Below are 24317 nucleotides of genomic sequence, written 5' to 3' on the forward strand. Positions count from 1 at the left end.
TACCATGACTTCCCCATATCCCTTCATTTATGTGTGCAATACACAACCAGCATTTTTTCTTTTCTTAAAAGTAACAAACCTGGTTACTTGCTGGTCCAAGGTAAAACAATCAACAGACTGAGAGTGCAGCTAATTCTGTTGATTTATTTAATCTGTTCAGGCAATTCCCTGAGCTGTCTGCTTGCTGCTTGGGTTCCAGCAGATGCTGTCTGGGGCCTTGCTGCTCACACTTAACATGCCTGTTCTGGCTTTTTAGCCCCCTACTATTGAACCTGAATTTTTCATTTGTCTCCTTGGAAACTTGCTGATTCTAGGGTGTGTGGGCTTTTGAAACCGTGCTGTTTTCTCTATATGTCTGTGCTGTAATTGTAATAAATTGCAATAGAAGTATCTAGGATTATATTTCTGTTGTTGTAATCCAGGTAACTATCTGCATTAGTTTGTAGCTTTAACTATCTCCCATAGGAAGTATCACCATTCCTGTGGGTTTGTTTTCTCTTTTGTGACTTTTCTTTTTCAGTATGTGAGATACATGGAGAAAAAGTTCTTCTGGTGTGCCTACTGGATAGGATTAGGCATTCTGTCCTCTGTTGGACTTGGAACAGGTCTCCACACCTTCCTGCTCTATTTGGTAAGAATGTTTCCATACCATCTTCTGTCAGAATCAAGTATTTTAATTCCTGTATATTTTAAATAGTTGAACAAAGAAATTCTGTGAGTCCTAAATATTAAGTACTTCTGGTGGAAAAGAAATACCTAGGGTAATGCTTCTGGGCTCTAGTGAATGTTATTCTTTGCTGTATAACCCTGTTTTGTAGTTCACATGCTAGATGTTTGTTGAACTATATACATTAGCCTGCTGTTAATCCTCCCTTTGAAACAATGAGTCAAAGTCTGCAAGCTCTAGCCTCTAATTGCCTAATTTACATGACATGTTTTCTAGTGTGTACAGCTCAAATGCTTCCATTTCAACTTTTTCAGCATACTTTTTTTCTTTAGTAGCTCAAAGTGATCGTTTTTCTAACTGAAACCACTGAAGTAGGCAGCTGGTTCACAGTTCAGTCAGTTAATTTTGCTTTGAAAATAATAGTAAGAAAAATGTCTCCAAAGATAAAACAACTGTTCTGAAAATTTGTGTGATGTTGTTTATCTCAACTTAGCGAGGAAAGTTGGGGAAATGTTTGGGTGTGTTTTGTTTTTGGCCATTGGATTAGTTCCTTGTTTATGAAACCACTGTCCTGGATTTAAGAAAAGGATTCGTGGCCACAAAATAACTGAAACCAGTTTATGCAACAAATGTCATCTTGTATTTGGAACAATTACAGATGTTTACTTTCAGAACTGCTTTAATCATTAACAACAACACAGAAAACACTACAAGAAACAAGAAACTTATGCTTTTCCACACAGCAGGGCAATGCCTGTTAGATCAAATGGCATCTGTACGGGCTGCATTTGCAGCTTCTCTCCTGAAGACTGTGGAGGCAGAAAGTACAGGGAAAGGAAACTATTGCTAAATATAAACAAGTTTATGCATGCATAGCCTTCTGGTCAAAAATATTGTTGGCAGTTTAAATGGTTGGAAATGAAAATTCAGTAAAGATAATGAACCCAATCTCTAAACATTTTTATGTAACAATGGGTAGTGCCTAGACAGCAGTTGCATTGATAACACACAGGTCTTCCTGACTCTCAGAGATGAGGCCCTTAGTAGCTTAGGGATGGTAAGACACGTGGACTGGACGGAGGGAGAATCAGTCAAAACCATCAGTCCAGAATCGAGGTGCTCAGCCTCACTGGAGACACAAGCCAGCATCAAGTGATGAGTGAGGAGGAGTCAGGCTCACACTCAGCTCATGTTGGATTCTCTGCCAGCTTACAGTGGAGTGAAAATGCAGCAGGGTGGGATCACCAACTATTCGGCAGGACAGAGAGAGGAAGGGAAAGGAAAGCAGTTCCAGGTTTGTTGCAGAAATCAGTTGGCCGTGACTTAAATCGGCAAGTAGGAAACTTAATGGTGGATCTTAACCTTTTTCTGCTTATTAAAATATTTTCTTAGGCTATCAACCAGTGTGAGCCAACTTAAGATTTCCTCTAATCAAAAATTTCATGTGTTTAGACATCTTTGAATTAGTTTGGAAAGCTTATCATGCTGTTCCTATTCTGAAGTTTTACACGTCAGAAATCCTGTAAATAAGAAACATCCACCATTTCTAAACTGTATTTGAAAGTGGGTAGTGTTTCTTTTCTGTACATTGGTCTGACACAGGGCAGCAAGTGTGATTTCATTTTCTATCCTAGGCCACTCCAGCGTGATTTTGTGACAAAGTCTTTACAAGACAGCACTGCTTCTTTTTTCCTCTAAGAAGGTGGTGTGTGAATTGACCTTTCTCTTACTCTGTATGTAAAAATCCATCAGTTTAAGTAGTTCTGAATTACTTAAATACACAACAATTTAAATTCAGTATCACTTCAGTATTCTCTTTTGGGATATGTGAACCTCATAAATATATTTAGGCCATGACCTGAGCTGACGTTGAAGTACTGTATATACAAAATATGATTTCTTGGTTGACTTATCATTATAATTTATGGTGGGTGTATAGGAGGTGGACAGCCTGCCAAAGACTCCAGGGAACTGCATCACCTGGAAAAGAAATGTAGCTTAATATTGTTAGCAAAGGTATTTATGTGGAATGTAAGAGACAAGGTTTCACTTCACTGCTAGGAGAAGAAGCAAAACAGATAAAATAAATTGCACTGATGCATTAGGAGGTGGTTATAGACTGAAATGTAACAAAACTATACCATCAACATCTGATGTGTAACAGTACAGGAGAAATCCTTATTTGCTTCAAGAATGCAAGGCTGATAGCAGGTGTGTATCACATTGAGACAACTCCATCACGGTGGGGAGTATAGGAAGAAAGAGAAATAAAGATTCATCTTCTCTCCTCTGCAAGTTTTAGTGTGCTTAACAGACTGTAAATTTAGGTCAATTGCACTTGGTGCTGAAGGTGTGTCTTGGGCTGGAAGGGTTTGTGATCTGGTGGATGCACATGTCTTTGGAACCAGTAGATGGCAGTGGGAGTGTAAAAACAGATGTTTATTGCCCTGAGAGTGTGTTGCTGTTTTAAGTACCTGAACTGTTAATATTCTTGTCAATGCGGCTGTATTGCAACATCCGTATGTAACATGCTCTCAGTGTAGTTGTACACTCCTTACTGTCTCCTCAGTTTGAGCCTACACATTGTGTGAATGGGAACACAGAGAACTAACTTAAAACTGTTGTCACAATTTTTAAGGGTAAATTATTTCAGAATAGTATTCTGGACTTAACCATCTGGAAACAATGCAGTTAGGAGCTCCAGCTTTAAAAAAGATGAGTTTTAAACTAATTTTCTTTATTAGTTGTGCAGCAGTTGCCTTTAAAAGTAGAAATTTCTTAGGTTAAGCAGGGAACTTGCTATATGAACATTTACACTACCATGTATCTACTACCATTTTCATGTTTCATCTACTTTTAATTACTTTTCCTCACTGTGATACAACAACTTCTTCTACTGCTTCAAAGAAATCAGAAGTTGCACAACAGCAAATAATCTTCTGCTTTAGTGCCTGGATATGCTGGCAATAGAGAATAGGCTCAGTAAGTGTTTTAAAATTGCTTATAATTAATTGCTTGTTTTACATCTGTATGTACAGTGAGATTGTTGGGAATGCAATTACATGCCTTGAGAACAATGCTCTTGGGCCCACCCATGTGCTGCTGAGCTCTTGTTGATGCTTGCAGTATTGTCTCTGCTGTGAAAGGCCAAGGGGTAGGAATCACAGCATGTAAGCACCTGTTCAGAGTGTGCCTGAACTGCTTCAGCTGTGACACAGGTGCATCTTTTTAAAATATAACTCTCCTTTTACTGCATACAACTATTTCCATATCAAACTGTTCATAAGCAAGGCCTGTTGTCGGGGCAGATCATAGTTATTCAATATATACCATGTTTGCTTCCCCTGGCCTGGTTAGCTGTTTTTTCAGTGTTGAAAACTATCATTTGTCTGGATTCTTCAGAGCATCTCTCACCAGATGCTTTTTGGAGCAGTGTGAATTCGAGTGCCTGGGGTTAACTGGGAATAGATTACTTGGAAAAGTTTGCTTAAAGTAGATTTTACAGTCTCAAGCAGTCTCTGTGGGGGGGATGTTACTGCCCCTGGTTAATATCAGTCCACATCTGATTTAGATTTCGTTGGTCACCAGAACATTCTTGCTGCATGTGTGTCGGTGTAGGAGGGAGAGGTCAATTTCATTACTTTGATAATAGGCTTTTTGGTGTGATTTCTGTGATTGAGGAACTTTCTATATGTTATGAAGGGTGTGAACGTTGTTGTATTGGTTCCTAGTTTATTGCTGCTTCCTTAGTTGTAGTCAGCACTAAATGTAAAATTTGTCATGGCTTTTTGGGAAACAATTCTCTTGCTGCAAACTGACACTGAGCTAAGGGCTGGCACAGAGCAGATCTTCAATGCAGAAATAGGGAAGCAGGCCACTCTTCCAAGAATCCTTTTTAATCTGACACTTTCAAAACAAGTCTGCTGGCTTCTTTTCCCAAAGTCCATTAAAAGCTCTTCACAATTCTTTAAAAACAACACTTTAAAAATAGTAATCATGATGTAGTTCTGTAGGAAATAAACCCATTATGATTAATGACTCTGAGTACTAGTTTTAGCAGCACACAGCTTTTTTCTTTAGTCCTGAGATGTTTTATCTTCTCTTGGTGGTATATTAAAGTATGAATGGCATGAATCACCTAGTTACCAAAAGAAGATGACTGTGGGTAACTCACCAGGAATTCTTGTGTATGTACAGCTTTGGAGAGGTCGGTTTACTGCTGCAAAATGAAATGAATGAGCTGCCAGAAGGCAGAGGGGGGATACTTGGTGGGGACCATGCTGCCATTGCCATCCTCACGCAGCCCTCGGCCTCGTGATCTGGTTTCAGTTCAACTCTGGCAAATGGATTGCAAAATACATGGCTGAAGCAAACAAATGTCATCTTAGAATTCAAGCCTATCAAAAAGCCTTGGTGAGAAACAGATGATAAATGTCCCTTCTCTGTATGGTCTGTTATAATCTGTAATGATGGGGTATGAATGGAAGCGAATTCCTTACAGGTCAAAAGTGCAGAAGGAGCTTTGGCTGTTTGCATTTGTTTGTGTTTTTGTTTCTTAAACATGGATCTGTGATTGCTTGCTCATAGAGCCAAGTGGAGCAACTGCTGAAAAGGTTTTTGCTGGTGGCCAGTTGTGGATGAGCACAAACAGGAAATGTGAGGTACAATAGGGATGTTTTGTGTGCTGAGGTCACAGAAGAGCTTGGATTTTTTTCAGAAATGAAGTATGTGAGTTTCACTGAATTCTTACTGGGGTGTTCTGTAACAGTGGAAGAGAGCATGGCAGTAATTTCAGAGCGTGAAAAAGAACAGAAAACTGCCTTGGAAGAGATGAATTGGAAAGACAATATTCTTATTGACAGTACTGGCTTTAAAAAATCACAGCTAGTATTTTCCACTTACTTCCTCCTGTTCTTCCATTTTCATTTTCTTGGGAGACACTTCTTTATGGGAAGGCGATGTCCTCAGGAATAGCTTGCTGTGCTAAGCTTGTGAACAAAATGTCAATATTTATTCCATCAAAATCAAGTTTAATAACTGGGACAGAAGCTTCTTCAACAGCCTTTGGATCTTTTACTTCTAGTTTCAGTTTTTCATAGAGTGATATGAAAAAATCACTTCTTTCAACATGTCTCAGTGCCACACAGGGCATTAATATCAGCACCTTTTGTATCAACCCCCCATCTGTAGGATCCAAATGTAAACATTTTTCCTCCAACGTTTTCTGTTACAGATTGGGGAAGATTCTTGCCTTCACCAATTTTCCATATTCATTCCTTTATCAGGTTATTTAGTTTTCCCAACGAATCCTGCATTGCAATTCTTCTTCCTTGTCAAATACACCATAAGGTTTTAGGGTTTCAATTAATTTCTGTGTAAGCATGCAGTCAAAGTCCTTGGGGGCGGCTAACCTGATAGGTGAGGTAATGCCATAATGCTGCTTTAGCTGCTGTGTTTGTAATCACTGGACTGTAACGGGAAGCAGCATATTCTCTTCATCCCCCCCTCCTCCACTGCTCTCCTCCTCTTCTTCATCCTCCCCTCACTTACTGCCTCCAGACCGGTCACTTGTCCTGCCAGGAAGTGGGAATCGTGACCATGGTCTGGGCTGGGGTCAGACCTTAGAGGAGGAGGAGGAGGAGGCCTTTTGCTGGGCCCAGCTGCCCCCACTTCATTTTCCTTTCACTTCAGAGAGACAGTCTATCTGGGCGTGAGGGTTCAATGTCACACTCTTGTTCTGAATTGATTCCAGAGTTTGGCTTCAGTGAGGGGTCACATTCTGGCCTCCTAAAAATGTGGTAGTTTGCAGCTGAAATGAGTTGTGTTTTGGCTCTATCTGAACTGATTGAGGTTAGAATCTGAAGATGTAAGTTCCCGACACCTTGTGCAATAATGAGCCCATTAGCTTTAAAATAAAAACACAACAACACTGTGTAAACAATTTCTTTTAAAAAGCAGCTTTTTCCTGCCAGGGCTACTGAAAGCTCTTTTAAATCACACTTAATTCCCTTTAGTTACCTAGTTCCAGAAGCTGAGCTTGTAAGGAGACTCATGATAAAGTTACCATAATACTTCTAAAAAGATAAGCTCAGAAAACAAGGCTTACTCCACTTTTCTGAAGGAGACAGAATGATTTGGTAAGCCAGAGAACATACTCTCATTTTTTTTCCTCATTTATTTACCCATGACTTCCCTGTAGAAGTATTTTCACAGTGATAATCAGCTTCAGGAGAAGTTTTGCTTTTTCTGTGTTGAGAGTCTGGAACTGTGGCAATAGACAGCTAATGTGAAGCAGCAGCTCCATCTGTGCAGGATTAGCTACCTTCAACTTTTCAGATATCTGCAAAATATTGATGTCAGGTATGTTCAGTACAGCTTAAATATTAATAACTGAACATCTTGGCTAGCTCTAGTGATTTGGATTTGCACCAAGCTGAGGAGTTACAATCGGTACGCCCATTTCTTCCCTTTGAAGGTTGATGGACTTTACCTTTTAGGTGCTGACGCCTTATTTTTGTTATCTGCTCACAACTTCCTCCTCACTGGTTCTGTGTCTCATAATTCTGCTGAGAAGTCACATTATGCTTTCTCCTTATGAGCTCCCTTGGAGTTTCTGCTCCCTTTAGAAGTATTTTATGCACAGCCTGCACTTCATACTTCTCAAGCCACTGCTTCCTTGATCAGGCTGGAAATAATGGTAACAGTGCAGGATGATCTCTAATTGGAGATGTTAAAGCCATTCATCACTACAAGTGTCAATTTGAATTGATGCTGTGATTTATTCTTCAGAAATAAAAAGTGAGTGACAAGGGAAGGGCAAGGAGAGAATGTTGACAGATTATTTTTGTCTTCTGTCAGCACCAGAGTATAAACTTGGATTCATCCAGTCAATGCCTTTCCCTGACATGAATTCTGTTTGCTCCTATAGAAGGTAGCGTGGGCACAGCCTCACAAAACGCCTGCTTTTCATGTTACTACTCAGAATGGCAACGTGGCCCTGTTGTGCGTGCAGTGGTGCTGCGTGCCTGCTCCTCAGTGGTTCGTGTTCAGTCATATTCAGAGCTTATCATTTGGAATTTCCATCAGCTCTACGCTATGGGGCAAGACTTGCCTGAAGTGGGAATAGAAACTTGCTAACAGACGCATGATAGTAAAATTAATACATTGCTTGAAATGCCTTGACAGTCTGCTAAAACCAGCCCTGACTGCTTGATGGATGTTTGTGTTACTTGAGGATGCTCTGAGTACAGGATCTGTCTTCATCCTGAGCCCCGTTTTGCAGCCAGCACAGCATACCAGACGTTATAGAAAATCATGAGACGTTTTAGTCCTCTAGCACAGACAGACTAGATTGACATATTTACTAGCCACCTCCAGGTCAAGCTTTTCACTCTTAGTCACAGAGCAGTTTTCTTTGTGGGGAGTTGTCCACTGCTCTTGAAGATAAAAAAGATGCTGAAACTTGGTGTTGGGTTCTTGAGAGGTGTAATGACCTCACAGATAAGTATGAGATGAGTCGCAGCCGGGGGCAGTGCTTGCTGGATGTTTCCCATGAGAAGCAAGCTTTTGTTTTTCCAGTTTATCTTAAATATAATATGACATGTTTCCCTCTTGTGGAAGAGCTGAGTCTTGAACCCAGTGTGAAAAGCAGTGTATCCATGGAGCAAAGTAGGTTTTCAGTGCATTAAGTTCAGCAATGAGTTTGATCTAATATTTTTCTCGCTGGCAGACATCAGTTTTCTTTGTGAAATGTTTCTGAATTAGAGCTGGTCTAAAATCACTCCTTCCCCAAAAATAAAAGGTTAAAATTAGATGTAGTTGTTCTTGTGCTTGTATCACTTCAGCAGGATGGCTCTTCTGTGAAGGGGCGTGTGAGAAACCAACACTTGATATGGAATTTCTTTGTAGCTTTAGCTGTATTCACAGTCTAGGTACAGAGACTGATGAATAATGTGAGAACATGATTCACTTGTAATTGGATGTTCAGTCATCTTTGAATGTGTGCCTACCATCTCTTTCTACTTGCACTGCTGCTTTTACAAGCATAATCTAAAGGTAAAAAGATTGTACTTTCTAGAAATTTCTAAGAATGAGCAGTATCTGTTCTAACGTGGATGCCTTCAATCACTGAACTAAACCTTCTGTGGAGACCTGTGAGCTCAAGAGTTTGAGGCTACCTTCAATGAGGCAGTAGGATTGTGTAGATAGATAGGGATTTCTAAACTCCCCTAGATTACTATTGCTAAAAACCAGATTTATGTTGAGTTGATCTTGATGACCAGATCTTGTCTTGTTTGATTTATAAATTGTACAGATATTTCTAACAAATCACATTCCAGCCTAACCACAGGCTCCTTCTGGTCGTCAGTAGTGGCGAGCAAATGTTTCTCACCCGAGTCAGCAGACTTCTTTCTCAATTTCTTCTCTGTTAGCCCTTGTTAGTGCCTCCTGCGATTTAAAAGAAGATCATGGGAAGAAAGTGAAGGAAAAGACAGTTGGTGTTTCAGGATCTTACATGCCTTGAATTTCAGCGGCTCTTCCTGGTTTGGCAAGCAGCATGTCTGCTCAGTCACCCGGGTTTAGTGTTTGTTGTCTGGTGTGATAGGGTTTGAAGTAGTTTTGCAAATGCCCTATTCAGAGGTTGAGATGCAGTTAGAGTCAAAGACTTTAGTTTGCCTAAAGTCTTGAAAAAAAAGTGAGGCAAAACACTGAGTATTTACTGCAGCCCCATGCAGAGGAGGACAGGGTGGAGGAGGTATTATTTCTGTAGAGGATTAAAAAATTGCATGAGAGTTAATCCTTCTGGCACAGGGAGTGGTACAGAGAAAATATCTGAGTGTCTACCAAGATTTTCCAAAGGTAGCACCTAAAGCCCGCTTGAAGTTGGTTCTCTGTCCCATTCAGAGTTAAACCATCACTATTGCTAAACATAAAGCAAAATGACACCTCTTATGAAACGTCCAGTGACCCTCCCACTCTTCCTCCCCCCTCACCCCCATCGCAACGATGGTCCTCTTTAGCCAGCCATTGTTTTGAGGTGCTTGGTAACCACGGCTTTGTGAAAATATCATGTTCTGTGTAAGCTTTCAGAGCTGAGCTAGAACAAAAGCAGATGTCGGAGAAGTTGCATGCAGCCTGCCAAGCTGCAAGACGTTGTCCATCTGACTAGCAGGACAGCTGGGCTCCACTGCCAGAGGAGGACACGGGATTGTTCTGCTTTCCTTTGGCTCTCTCTGAGTTTCAGTACTCCACACTTCATCACTCTAAATGAACCATTTATACTTAATTTTTTATTCCAGTTAAAATGTGTCCTCTGTGTGTTCCATAACTCCATTTTTTTTTCCATTATAGAATTGTTTACATTGCAGTGGAGGAAATATGTTCAATTGACTCAGTCTTCAGGTGGCTTGTTGGCTGTTTAGAGCTGCTTTGTGAAATGCCTCTTTTTTTCACTGGCCTCATATTTTTTTTTTCCTTTTGCAGACATATCTTGAGATTGGGAGAGCTCTCTTATAAAGAGGCAATGCTTTGAGACCATCAAGCCATTGCAAGGATGGCATCTCTGTTGAGAGATGCTGCTAGTGGCGAGAAGCTCATGGAGCAGTCTCCACTTAGGCATATTGTTTCCTCTCCTGAGGTTGTATGGTCTTTACACACCATGTGCAGTTTGAAAAGAAATATTGGTAATGCCATCACTGAAACCTTGTGAGAGGCTGGGGGCCTCTCTATAGTAGTGATTAAATTTTTCTCTTACAGTTATAAAACTGAAACAGTCTCCCATCACAGCTGGCTCTGGTTGTGCTGCAGTGTGGTATGCCCTCCAAATTTTGTGGAACTGAAACCCATACTTCTTGATTCACACACCGTATCTCAGTTGGCAGCGACCTTACCCTTACTCTCAAGGGAACATAGGAAATGGTCATTTACAACTCAAGTACGTGGGGATTTCCTCCATGCAAATTTGCTGTTCAAGAGAATTTTATTGCAAATTTCTGCAGGTGAAAAGCATTAATTTAAGGAAGATGGCTTGAGATGATCTTTGTCCCGAGGTAGCTGTCAGTCTGGGGAAGGGCAAGCAGTTACATTCCCTAAGTTTCAGAGTAAGGTGGAGAAAGAGTTTCCCAGGTTTGCCATAAATGTACTTTGCAATTTTAGGAAAGTTTCAACTCCTTCTCTGCATCTGTCCTCGATGAGTAAAATAGGTACATTATTTGTTTAGATAGGAAGCTGCTGGGGACAGGGCTGTTGTTGCTAAAAGTACCCAAAAGGAATCCATTGCCCTCGGGGCCTATAGAAATGTCAACGTTATACATTATTAGTCACTGTTTATTCATCCATTCTTTGTTCTTCATTCCATATGGAAATCACTGCATTGTATCAATTTCTGGATCCCCTCTTTTCCAGTTTTACTTCAATTAACTCTTTATGCTAGAGGGATTATTCCTCATTTAAGTCAGCAGGCTGCATCTATATATTGGTATAATCCCAAGTATGCCAAAGGAATTTGAATGAGTCTTCTGTGAAGTAACAGGGAATAAATAAAATGATTTGCTTGGTATCAGAGCATCTTGACTTTTACCAGTTGCATGCCAGAAGAATGGGTTTGTTTTGAATTGTTTACATATGACAATAGTAGTCACAGCTGTCATCCAGAAAAATATAACTGGTGTTTTTTGCAACAATCTTATTTCACTGCCACTAGAGAATTAAAGTAGCAATGTAATTGTGTGAACCCAGTGCTCTGGTCTCTTCAGTTGGACCTGAAATGTCGACTGAACCCAACTAAGATCTTCCCAGCAAGTCTAGGAAAGAGCAATGGAGCTTCTTCACCTTTTGTGTGAGACCTGCTGTGGAATTTCACCCTTTAATGTGCAAATGAAGCCTGCAGGGTTCTCTGAATGTATCTCTGTCTCCTGCATTTCAAAGTGAGCTTTGGAAGCCTTGTGCAGGAGAAGGGCAGTGCTGAGGTCTGTCACACTTTCTCTCCTTATTCTGAAATAAATGTAGCTTTGATTTGGGTGGGGGGTGTCAGGTCTCCTTATTAGTCTAATAAAGCATGAGTCTTAAAAAAAAAAAGGTGGAAGAAAATGGTTGATGCTGTGTTTTCCAACATGACATCCCATCCAATAACAGCAGAAAGTTTGTGTCATTTGTTTTGCACATAAAGAAAACTTTAAAGTTTATTTACATCTGAAACTTTATGAAAATACTTCAGTTCAGCTCAGTACTTTTTTTTTTCTCCTTCTTCCTCAGACAATGTTTCCCTGACCTTTTGCTAACTGATTTCCTCTTTAGCTACAATATCTGGCGTTCAGGCCACAGACTATTCAGGGTGCAGCACCATGAACTGATTCTGACTTCTTTTGTATTAAAATAATGGCAGTTCTTTCAGGTTTTTGAAGTATGTCGCAGTTCAATTCTTGAATAGATTTTTATGCTAGTTTTATTTCGAGGTCTGTCCAAAAACATCCTTTCATGTAAGATGGAGACTAGAAGTAATTCAATTATATGGCATTTAAATATCCTTTAAGATTTGAATTCTATTTCCAGCTGTTTTTATCCAAGAGCATTAAAGTCACTTTCTTCTATACGCAGAAAAACAGACACAACTGAAACAACTGGGTTTTAGACAAAGAGCCAAAAGTGAAGAAGGTGGCTGCAATGTGTCCTGAAGTCAGACATTTAAAAGAAAATTAACATAGAATTTAAATGCCTCTATCCCCTAAAAGCAACAGTAGGGAAGACACCTGCTCTAGTAGATCTACAGGCCAAAAATACCTTAAGGAGGACACTTCAAAGTTTTGATGATTTTCCTGTTTTTTAGGAAGTAAGGATCCTTATTTCTCCTTGGCAGCCTCATACTACTGTAGAGTGGCATGACAAAAGCTGAGAAGCTCCTTAACATTTTTAGTGGATCACAAGGAGGATTTTTTTGTATTTCTTATTAGTATTCTTTTTTGGAAGAGCATTAATAGCTCAAAAGGACATTTCAGGTGGTCTGATAAAATTATTAATGTCTGAAGTAAATAGCACTAAGTTTCAGCCCAGGCTTCTGGGGACAAATGTGGGGGGGGTTAACTTTGGCTTTTATTATAACTAACATAAAATGCATTTGAAATTACTTGTGGTTTTTTGCAGGGTCCACACATAGCATCAGTTACTCTTGCTGCATATGAATGTAACTCAGTTAATTTTCCTGAGCCTCCTTACCCGGATCAAATTATCTGCCCTGATGAGGAGACGACTGAAGGATCCATCTCGTTGTGGGCTATCATCTCAAAAGTCAGGCTGGAGGCCTGCATGTGGGTAAGGCTTGGTTTGTAAGACTTAAGCAATTTTAATTTATGCATGTAATTTGTGTCCAGCAATACACCAAAATTCCTGAAATAGCAAAATAATGACAACTTACCCTGCAATGTGGATAGATGCCTTCCTGATCAGCCTCCTCCCCCTGCGTAATTGTAATGTCCTTTAAAGAAAAGGAATAGGCTATTACAGGGCTATCTTTTATCAACTGCATCGTTGACTGCTTTTCTAAATGCTAGCTGGAAACAGTCTTGTACTTCAAAGGTGCTGATGTAAAAGGCAAGTTTCTGAAAGGATATCTGCATCCCAAATGATCTTGCAGCTGTCAGATCTTACACTGCATGCACTTAAGCAATAAATAATTTCAGTAATTTTGAGCTGTAACATGGGTGAAATTGCAGTTACTTATCTGGACGACTCAGGCCCTAACATCATAGCTGAAATGTTTTCCTCTGTTGCATCAATAGGTTGGATTAAACATGGGAGTGTTGCGTTGCCCATTTTTATGTTTCATTTGTTTTTCTGCCTGTTTTCATCACGTTAAACTTTTAAAACAAGAAAAGCAGGTTAGCTTTTAAGTGAATCAGGGTCTTAGGAAATGGTGTCAGTGGAACTTCCTTTCCTTTTTCCTACAGAACTTTGGGTTTTGGAGGGGTTTGGTCTGCTGTTTAATTATGTGTAGACTATTTTGAATTGCAGTTTACACAGATGCCTCTGCTGTGAGCTGCATGCCAAATGAATTTTTTGTTACTACTGTGTTCTAGCTGATGATTTAATTGTTAAATCATTGATTTTCCAATTCAAATGTAGAGAGGACATTGTGAAAATACACTGGATCTGATGTTTGCCCTTGTATTCTTTCTAATGATATGGAAAGCTATATTAAGGCAACTTTGGTCACAGCAATCTTTAAAGTTATCAGCAACTGTGTTACAACCTACCTGGATATTTTTGTAAAGTACACATCATAGGTTAAAGTAGTGTGCAATAGCACCAGAGTTAAAATAGTAACTGAGGAAATGGAGTTAACAGCCCTCTCAAGAAGAAATGTACATCTTAAATTTCACTCTTTCTAATGAGAGGACAGATTGCCCAAATGCTTGATAAGTGGCTAAACATTCAAGTACTTGTAAGACCATAAAAATAAGATTTCATTTTATCTTTCTCCTCATCCCCCTCTGCTGAAGTTTGGTTAATGGAGACTAGAGTAATAAAAATGGCATTTACAATTACGTTTCTAGGGTTGCAAAATAAAAATGTAGCTCAGGATAAACATCCATTGCTTAATCTTCAGCATGTAAAATAACTGAAGTATGATGAGAATGAAATACTTGAGAAGTGAGTTAATAGAGTTGCAAGCATTGAAAGCTTGTATCCTTCTGAGCAGCCATGAGAGAACAAATGGTACCTTCAGTCCCTGGTTTGAGCTGCGCTTCTGGGTTCAGGCCAGGGAAAGGACAGAGCTGGAACATTTGTATCCCACTTTTTCCCCTCCCTTTTCTTTCCTCTCGCCTTCAAATTCACTGTCAGCTACCTTTTCACTGAACTCTGCCTCCACTAGATTTTCCCTTGGGAGCATCCTCTGTCTACCAGTAGTGTCTAGTGTAATGTTATGCTTTCTTGGAATGTTTCATGAGTACATAAACATTGCTTGCTAATTTCCTGTAAGCCAAATCAAGTTGGCAATTGCTGCTGCTTTTTCCAGTATGTTTCTTTTGTCCTAATTCCAGTTCACTTTTTATGGAAGCTGTTGAAGAAACTTATTTTTTATTCTATCATTCTTAAACCAAGTGTCCACTTCACAGGAAAGTAATGGTGACTTCTAGAAAGTGAAGAGGTTGAAAAGGTGAAAACCTTAGTTAAACAAACAAACAAACAAACAAACACCCAACCCTCCTGAAGTCAGGAATATTAAGTTTGATTCCTAATCTGAGTATGACTGAATGAGCTCACAAATTTATTTATTGATTTTAATGGAACCAGAAACTTCTAGTTAGATCTAAAATCGGAATTTACAATAAAAAAATGCAAAAGAAAGGCAATTGGATGAATACAGATGTTTTACCTAATGCAGCACATGGAGCCCTTTGAGGAATAAGTGTAACACCACCAACAGCCTGTTTCCTTCAGACTTGTAAAGTGAAATTATGTTGAAAGGCTCCAAAGTGAAATCTGGCCAATCTCCTTGATTATTTGGAGGAAGCCAGGAGGGTGGTAGCAATATAAGTTTTCATGTGAAATGTTGAAAGCAGGTCGGTCCCAGTGGGGACTTTGCAGACCTCTGACTATAAAGCTGCCCAGACTAAGTATCCCACAAGGTTTGAATGCAGGGATTTATCTGCACAAGGGATTTGATTCAGATCACAAAAGCATCACCAGCTGTTTTAGCCAACTCAAACCAAGTACAGCTTTTCTTCCAGAGATAAAAATCATTACTAGTCCCTTGCATGCCAGTGATAGCCATTTTTGCTGATAGTGAGTGTTATGAGGATTAAATATCACTGTATCTAAGGAATTATTAGGTGAAATGAAAATTACCCTTTTTTCAGTTGCTATAAAAGTTGGCTCCACCAGTCCTGGCCTTCAGAAAGACTCTCAAAAACAATCTGATAGGTGTATGCCAGTTTTTGCAGCCTTCCATCCCACAGGGAGAAGGAATTCAATAGTGCCCTACATTTTTAATGTGTTGCAGCTTTTTGTTTGTTTTTTACAAGAAATAAGAGGAAAGAATAAAAACGTTTAACTGCTCAGGATTAGCAGAACAGGCAGCCTGTGTCCTGACCAGGATGAAAACTGTTTAAGAGACTCTTTCTAGTGGAGTAATTTCCCAGTTTCCTTTTCTGAATGTATTTGTGTAAAAGAATTTTGATTACCATTTGCCTTTCCAGTTTGTTGTTAGTCCAAGGAATCTCCATATAAAACTGCCATTCAAAGTTAAATGGTGAAAATGGACAGCTAATGTTACAAAAAGCAGTTAAATAGTTACTAGTTTGGATCTCTTAATTGCTGCTGCATGTTTTTTTGAATGCACTTAAGGAACCTATCTCCAGCAGACATGAAATCATATGATTTTTTTTTGTTGCACTTCTGAAAGGTTTTGTAATAATGAGCATGTGACTTATCCAATTTAAAGAAAGTTCACGTCCAGTACATGCATGCAAACCTCTTCCTCAGTTAACAAAATGAAGCCAAAGCAAATTGGCAGAGCCTGGAGGAGCAATGTGACTTTTTGTTCTTGCATCACCCTGAGAACATAACCTCAAGTTAATTTTTCTGAGACGTTGTTGCTACTGTTTTCAGGCTTATCTTCCCTTGTGCCAGAAATAGGCAGATTAATGAAATTCAGCTTGTTGCACTCATTTAGATTTTTCTTCTGTGGAAAACAAGGGCATAAACATAAGAGGCTGTGCACTTTGTATCCCTAAACTGAGACTTCAACACTTCGGGTAACTGCAGAAAGCAGTGGTATTAAAAACCACAACCTGTTGATTTAGAATATCCACAGCAGCTGGAATTCTCCCTTGCTTGCAGCTGCATATAGAGCAGGAACAAAGGAAATTGAAAAGCTTTCACATCGCTTCAAAGGAATTGAAAAGCATTTGTTACTCACTGCTGACCCTAAGAGAGAAAAGCCATCTGCATGTAGCTAAGTTTTAGCACTTTTCCAGTGTGATTCCCAACTATTGTGCTATTACCTGTCCTATATTTAAACCACGCTGATTTTAGTCCAGGTTCCTGTTTCATTAGCCTCTCTTTATCCATACATTCAACCTTGGCTGTTTCTCCTTTTTTTCCTTGGTTAAGCTAAAGTTGCATTTACCCACAAAACTGAAATGAGTCATTTGATGTCCTGAGAAAACAAATATAATTTTCCTGCGGCAAGAAAGCAACCACGCTTTCATCTCAGCTTCTCTTGGCTCTCTTTATTCCATCTAAAGGAGACAAAACTCGAGATCAAGCTTTGCTTAACCTTATTTTCCTTGCTCACAACTCTAGTAAAACCCAAGCCTGTTTTCTAATAAACACTTGCACAAAGTCTCATGACTGGACAAGCAAACTACATGACGGCACTGGGGAGGAGTTCCCAGATAGTTTTGAAGGCCGCTCAGGAGCAGGGACTGTCACATACCAGCAGATCTGTCTGGCATCATGCAGTGGGGTGAGATGGCAACACTGTGCTGAGTCAGGGATGGCATTGGATAGTGGGGGCCCCAGCCTGACTGGGTCTCAGGCAGCCTCCCCGCTGCCCCAGGCGCAGCTGGCCACGGAGCAGGGCAATGAGCCACTCTGCAGAGCCCCAGAGCTGCGCAGACTGTGTCGTTTTGACCTCGCAGACCACACTTGGGAGCCACTGACTTACAGTGTGATAAGTCTGTGCTTGAGGGAAGCTGGATTTTGTTAAATAAGGAAAAGAGGAAAGTGGGGTTTGAAAGGAACAACGTTGTGTTTGAAATGGGGAGAAATTTGACCTGGTGGATCAAAGTGAACTTCTCGAAGCAGCTGGTCTCATCAGTTCTAATCACTTGAAATGTCCACAGCACTGTGCATATCACATGTTTCCTATTTAAGAATAAACATGAATAAATCAGAATTATTCTTTTCCCAGGGTGCTGGCACAGCCATTGGAGAGCTGCCTCCGTATTTTATGGCAAGGGCGGCCCGACTCTCTGGTGCTGAACCTGATGATGAAGAGTACCAGGAATTTGAGGAGATGCTGGAACATGCAGAGACTGCACAAGTAAGAACAGTGCAAAACAACAGAGTTAATAAAACACAGAACAACTAGATGGAGTAAATAACCATTCCTATTTCATGGGAATGGGCCAAAAATCAGTTGGTGTGAGTTCACAGGGGACTTCCCAGGAACGGAAAAAGATCCTCCACTGGTAGAGATACCTCTCATGATGGGAGGACAAGAATGCAGCTTGTCAAAGCACATACAGTAGTGCAGTTGAAAGTACTTGCTACACATACTGCACTTAGACTTCTAAGAATACCACAATAAAGTCAGAGAGAAACTGGGCTAAAAAACAGGGATAGAGGAGGTACTATTCCATAATCATGGTTGTTATAGCTTCATTTAAAGCCTCTCTGGGCCAGGAGATGATTTTCAGTCAGCTCATCCCCTTCAGATGACATTTGTCTGCCTCAGGGGACAGTACATGACCTATTCATCAGCCTGAGGAAACATATTTTTCCTGACCTGAAAATGCAGCCAGACTGCTCTCAATCCCTTTTTGCTGCTGTAATTTATTTTGTTGATGGATTAAATACTGCTTGTGTTACAGCATAGTTTGCAACTGATGCTGCATGGCAGTCAGATATTATTGTAGGCAATTTTTCATTCAGGTCAGAAGTTTGCATCCTGTTCACAAGTTATTGACAGTGTTTTAGAAGAAATTAAATTCTTTTTCCTTCAAACTACTTGCCACTGAATTTCTCTTCTGTATTTTTCTTTCTTATCCTGTTTTGTCTGCTACTAAGTTGAAACGGGTCATGAGACTGCTATTAAAAACCCAACAGATGCTATTTACCACACACTGCTGTCTTTGAACTCTTCTGCCAGGGTATTTTCTTGATATAAATACATACTTTTACTTTTTTTCTCCTTCTCTTCGAAAAATGGATGCAGCTTTTCCATGAAAGTGGTTTGTCTGGAAATACCGAGTGCAATCTAGTAATTCTAACAGTAAACCCTGTGTTTCCCAGGAGTCTCCCCCTACTAGAAAGTTCCAAAGGGTTTTTCTGCTATTATAAGTAGTAAATCCTTCTACTTCTTTGAAGATGCAGTGGAGGAAAAAATGCATCATTCTTTACTCTACCGTCAGTCTTTGCTTTGCAAAGTAATACCTAATGGTATAAAAATCAAGTTGTGGTAACAAAAACCCTAAACCCAGTCGAATACATGACTCGAGAGCTGAAATGTTTACTGAAACTCTCTCAGCAAATGATATGTGTGTACAGTTGTGGGAGCAGCCAGAGCTGGTTTCCAGAACTCACAGTAAGATTCTTGGGAAGAAAATTTTTGCTAGAGAGCATTTTGCCAGGAAAGGCCAAAATATATCTAACTGTATTGACTGCCCCTAGTAAACAGATGGTGGTGTGTAATTAATTAAGAAAAATAGTGGTGTTATTTACCAGTCCTCTTTATTTTATTTGCTTGGCAATTGAGTTGGGATTGAAGCGTGTTGTTTTGTAGATGGATGGCCAGGAAAAAAGAAATCTTTTTAAACTCAACTTGTGGTTTGGTTTCTATAAAACTCTTTTAACATGAGGCTTTGACAATCCGATTAAATTGTGTTGCGCTCATAAAACTGACAATTGAGTTTTTTCCATTTGCTAAGACGACTTCCTTTTTGCTTTTGGCTTCAGTCGTGTTTTTGCTAGATGTCTGTGGGAGACAGGCCTGCCTTTTCCTATGACCTTGAGTAAATCCCAATATTCAGCATAGCTTATCACTATTTGTTCTGTAATTGCTATTCATGAGCAGTTACAATGTCTATTTTTGGATTGCTCAATAACAATTTTTATTACCTTCATCGACTTCTCCCACTCTCCCAAGCTGAAGCTTTATGCTTAAGAAAACACGGGGGATGTGATAAGTGTCTCATGCCATGAAGACTACTCCAAATGTTTAACATCAAATGACAGGAGCCTTCTTTCACTATAAAGGTCTCTCTTCATCCTGCCTTTTTGAAAGGCATGAAAACGTGTGTGTTAGATTTGGAAGAATAGCTTCCCCCTCTACTTCTGCAGAGCTGCTCTATGCCTAGGAGGCAAAGCCAAATGGCTTGACGTTTTTGCCTGCGTGAGTTTTGTTTAGAGAGCTTGTTGCTTCTCAAAAACAATGGTAATTTTGAGAAACAGATGAGGATCTTGTGTGGTGAGAATAGACCATAAATACAACATCCAGCCTGAAGGGTCTGTGAGGGGGAATGCGCTTGCTTGCTTGGCACTTAAAGAACAACAACAAAAAAAGGGAACCTAAAAGGATTAAGCAGTGTAAAGATCTGGTGCCCCAAAGTTACACAGTAAAATGCTGTTAACTTTTAAAGAGCCTATTGATGGATTTTCTGTCATAAATCTCAGACCTAAGTGACCTGTCTCCTTGACTTAGGTTTTGAGAGAACTCATTAGCCTGCAGCCCATGTGGAAATCTGCCTTGTACTTTCCATTAGCATACTTAGAAAAAGCCCCTCATTTTAAAGGAACACTCACTTCTCCTTTCTGTGCTCCCTGTGTGCATGAGCCTGTGAGTTAGTCCCAGTTACACAAAGGGAGTGTCAGAGCTGCTCTTGTTAAAATCGAGTAACTTTGCCCTGGAGGAGTGTGGTTTAGAACCAGGGCTCTTTTTTTCCAGCATGCTATAAGAGCAGAGCAACCTGGTCTGAGTTGTCAATACTTCAGGCAGTATTTAAACATGCCGAATATTTGAAACAGTATCTCAGTTGCTGTTAACTCTCTTCCAGTTGAATACCAGAGCAAAGGAGTTTATCAGAGCTCCTCTTTTAGCCACGGGGCCTATCTCCAGTGTAGCCATTCAAATCAACCTCTCTATTAGGGGAAGTGAATCTACTACTTAGGGCTGGGGCAGCACATTGGTAATAATAGAGTACAAGCATGCTTTTGTACAGTTTCATGTCTACACGCACATGTGCAGCAGCTCTCTTTTGCCAGTTGAACAGTTGCTGATTGTTCAGTATTCCCAGTTTTCTCTGTCATGCTGAAACAAAGCTGAGGGAGGTTTCTGGTGAAGATTAAGCTTTTCATGCCAGCTTCCCTCAAGGTACTTAGTGATAATGCATAACGCGTGGGCCCTTACTGTATCATGGTACTCCTCGCTAAGAGGAGAAAGTACTAATATCTTTGCTGTATATCTAATGCTTAATGACTGTGAGTGTTTGGATTCATTAAGTGGCATATTTTTTAAGCACTAATGATTTACACATTGGGCTTTGCTTCTGTGCTGTGTTGCTGCAGCCAAATTTCCATGTAAAAATATTTTCTAGTTGCCTATGTTACTATCAGCCACTGCTGTTTGTTTACTTTCCCCACTGTGTCCTGCCTCTGAAAGAATACAAGCTTGGGAAAAGGGTTAAATCCATAGAAATGCTGAGATGCAGCAGGACTGGTTTGTAAATGATTGGGTGTCATCTGCACACTGAGTGTCAGTTGTTGCTGGGACCTGGTTTTGACTCGCTGAACCTTTACTGGTTGTGGTTTGTCTGGCCATCACATGACTTCTCTGAAAATTCCCCCTCCCCTCCATTTCCAGTAAACTGTTTGAACAGGAGTGACTCAGACTGAAACCAGCTTCCCTGTAACCACAGGGCTTGTTAAAGAATTTGTCAACGTGGACTCAAGAGGGTTTGTATTAAACTAGGCTGCAACTGCTTCGGTTTGCATTGCGTCAGGAGTTCCACCGAACAACTTCCTGCATGGATAGTCAGCTTCTTGTCTGCAAGGAGTTAAACTGGTGAACCTTAGCAATAGTGACAATTGGACACATGTTAAACCCATCTTTCCAGCATTTCTGGAAAGCTCTGGTGCATTGAGCTGGCTGGCTTTTTCCCCATCTTCATGTGGGGTTTCTCTTTGCAGAAGCAGAACAAAGTACACTACCACACCCAACCACGGTTACTTGGAGAAGCCAACACTGTGTTCTGACATGACACTGTGACTTAATTCAAATGGAATGATTAGGTTCGACTAATAACCAAAATGTTGCTTAATTAGCAGTATAAAATAGGGTGTCCAAATTAAAAATGGGTCTCTCCCATGATTAAGCTAACAGCTAATATCTGGTAAGTTCCTGCTTGAAAAAGGTTCACTGGCTGCTGTATTGTTTGATCAAAAGGTTTTAAGGGTATTTGGTGCAAGTAAAAAGAAGTTACAGCAGACCACAGGCAGGTTTTTATAAAGCAGTTATCATAAAAATGGAAGTGGTAGAGTCACATACAATAACTGGAAAACCTTGACTACATTTTTTTTTATGCTTTCCCAGAAACAAGTTGTTTAAACTCAACATCAAATTCCGTTCATAATTTCTCTTGCTCAGTCTTCGTCACCCCCTTTCCTCATCAGCTTCCTCTCTTTATTAATTGTGCCATACAAGGAGGAGATTGCTGGTGTTTGGTGTAGGCTGCCTAACGGGTGGCCACCAGGAGGCTTGTCTTCACACATTGCCTTCCTCAAGCTTGATGCCTGTGTTTATTAATGTAGCTAGAGGAGGTGGCTTACCTTTTTTTATCTTGGCCCATTATTAAATGGAAAATCATAACCAGTCCAACCTTGAGGTTTCACTGTAGAAACTTGCTATGAATGCTATAGCTTGGGAATGAGAAGTCAAACTGACAGTGAGCTAATACTGAAGTGAGTTGGGTTTTTTCCCACAGGCAATATAATAAGCAGGGAATATACTAAGGAACAGCATCATTTTAAGTTGTTCTTCAAAATTACTGAGTTGAAATAAGCTTTGGAGTAAGTCAATGAAAGCTTTAAATAAGGAAACTTAGTTACAGAGGACTTCCTGGTAAAAAAGGTAGCAAAGAGTTAATACAGGCAGAGAGTAGACAATAGGAGCTATGAGTAACAAATGTGTAAGCCACCTCCTTGCTAGATTTCTTTGGACACTGGCAAGAGAATTGGGCAGTCTTGTGCCTGCATTGTTCTATTCATTTGCACACCTGCTTACAGATAAGGAAAACACAGCAACTAGCATTACATTACCTTTGCTAATGGTAATCTAGATAGGACTTTTTCACATTCTTCTTTGAAAGGTTCTGTGATGAAGTCTGTTCATTTAAACCCCTTTACACAGCCTGCTGCCATGTTTTTTAGTACATAATTCAGAAATTATCCAGCCACGGAAGAAACCTGGATTACTTTGCAGTATTTTCACTCAATATTAAGGTAGTAGCTCAGAGGAATTTTTTCAGTAACAAATCTCTCCCTTTACAACAGAAATGAACCTTTTCAGAAAGAATGTCACCAAATTTACTGGAAAGCTTGCTATGGCATTTGTATCATAGTTGCAGAGAAGCAGTGAGTTGAACTCCATAGTATTTGCAGGTCATGTGTATTGGGGCTGTTGAATGGAAGTTTTTAAGGGGACAATTTAGTTCCAAAGATTTGCTGTTTCACTCCCTAGTATTCTGAGAAAGACCAGTAAGTGATCAAAAGATTGGGCCAGAGAAGCTGCTTCAAAATATTTTTTTTCAGGGAGAGCCTTCAATATCTGATAGAAATTAATTATGGAATCATAATCAAGAAAATGGCCACTTTTTTTTTTTCCTCCCTGCTCCAGACACAGTTTAAATATCTGTGTTATACAAGAGTCTGGTATGCAGACCACTTCTCTAAGCTGTCTGGGAACCTCTGCTACTTCCCAGAGAAACAAGCAGGAGGTATGCTTAGCGTTGCACATCGGCTGGCTAGGCTGAGTAGGAGGACTTGTATGTGCAAAAGGATTTACTAGTTGTGTAAGATGTTGCTCACTTTTATTCTACAATTCCATTTTCTGTTCATGGGTTTGCTTCCTTAACTTATTTCTAAGTTTTCTGTGGAGGAGCAGTGTAATTTTTTCAGTGCTGGTGACTTTGTCTCTGGTTTGTCAGAGATCAAAAGGTTCAGTCTATTTGTCTGGTTGTCAAAAATTGCATCCTTTCTTGATAATGATGATTAAAGCAAAGCAATAACTTGCTTCATTTGAGCAATCATGAACCCTTCCTTACAATGTCTGGATCTTAAGCAGCTAAAAAATGGGGCTTGGTTATTTGCAATGGAATAAAAAGAATTGATAATATCCTGGAATTGCTCGTCACGCCACAGTAAGTAGATTGGCAGACCTATGGCCACAATAACTAATTACAGTTGTAGCTTTGAGATAAAAAAGCACTCACTGTGCAGCTGCAATGGTATTTTAGGCAGCCAGCACGTTGGTGGAGGCAGTGCCAGCGTACACTTTCAACTGTAGAAGCAAAGGCTGCAGAGGTCAATGGCTGATGTGTGGGAACTGGAGTGATAGGATGTTCTTTTACTTCATTCTTCTCTCTGTAGGTGGCTCCTAGTATCTCATTATGGAATCACAGAAAAATTCATCTTGAAAGGGACCTGAGTCAGTTTCTAGTCCAAAGTTTTGCTCAGAGCAATGTCATCTATGAGATCAGCTCAGGTTCCTCAGGGCATTGTCAAGTCTGATCTTGAAACAGTCCAAGACTGGAGACTACACAACCCTCTCTGGGTAATCACTTCCATTGCTGGACTGTCCTAATGGCCTCACTGCCCCCCGGACATGCCAAACTGACAACTGTCTTCCATGAAGCAGACTGTAGGACCTGTCCTG

The 24317-nt window shown here is 40.1% G+C and overlaps 1 protein-coding gene and 1 pseudogene across 4 annotated transcripts in view; one reads left to right on the forward strand and one right to left on the reverse strand.

Annotated features, from left to right (window-relative positions):
• VMP1 (vacuole membrane protein 1) overlaps positions 1 to 24317 on the forward strand; it is a 65004-nt gene that overhangs the window by 14539 nt on the left and 26148 nt on the right. For all 4 annotated transcript variants that reach the window (XM_062012365.1, XM_062012364.1, XM_062012366.1 and 1 more), the window contains 3 exons: positions 521 to 631; positions 12806 to 12973; positions 17580 to 17711. In XM_062012365.1, coding sequence (XP_061868349.1) covers positions 521 to 631; positions 12806 to 12973; positions 17580 to 17711 — 411 coding nt within the window. The remainder of the gene's footprint in view (positions 1 to 520; positions 632 to 12805; positions 12974 to 17579; positions 17712 to 24317) is intronic.
• Positions 5613 to 6155, reverse strand: LOC104559195 (poly(A) polymerase type 3-like; annotated as a pseudogene).

This window comes from Colius striatus, chromosome 20 (genome assembly GCF_028858725.1).
Source record: "Colius striatus isolate bColStr4 chromosome 20, bColStr4.1.hap1, whole genome shotgun sequence".
Lineage (NCBI taxonomy): Eukaryota > Metazoa > Chordata > Aves > Coliiformes > Coliidae > Colius > Colius striatus.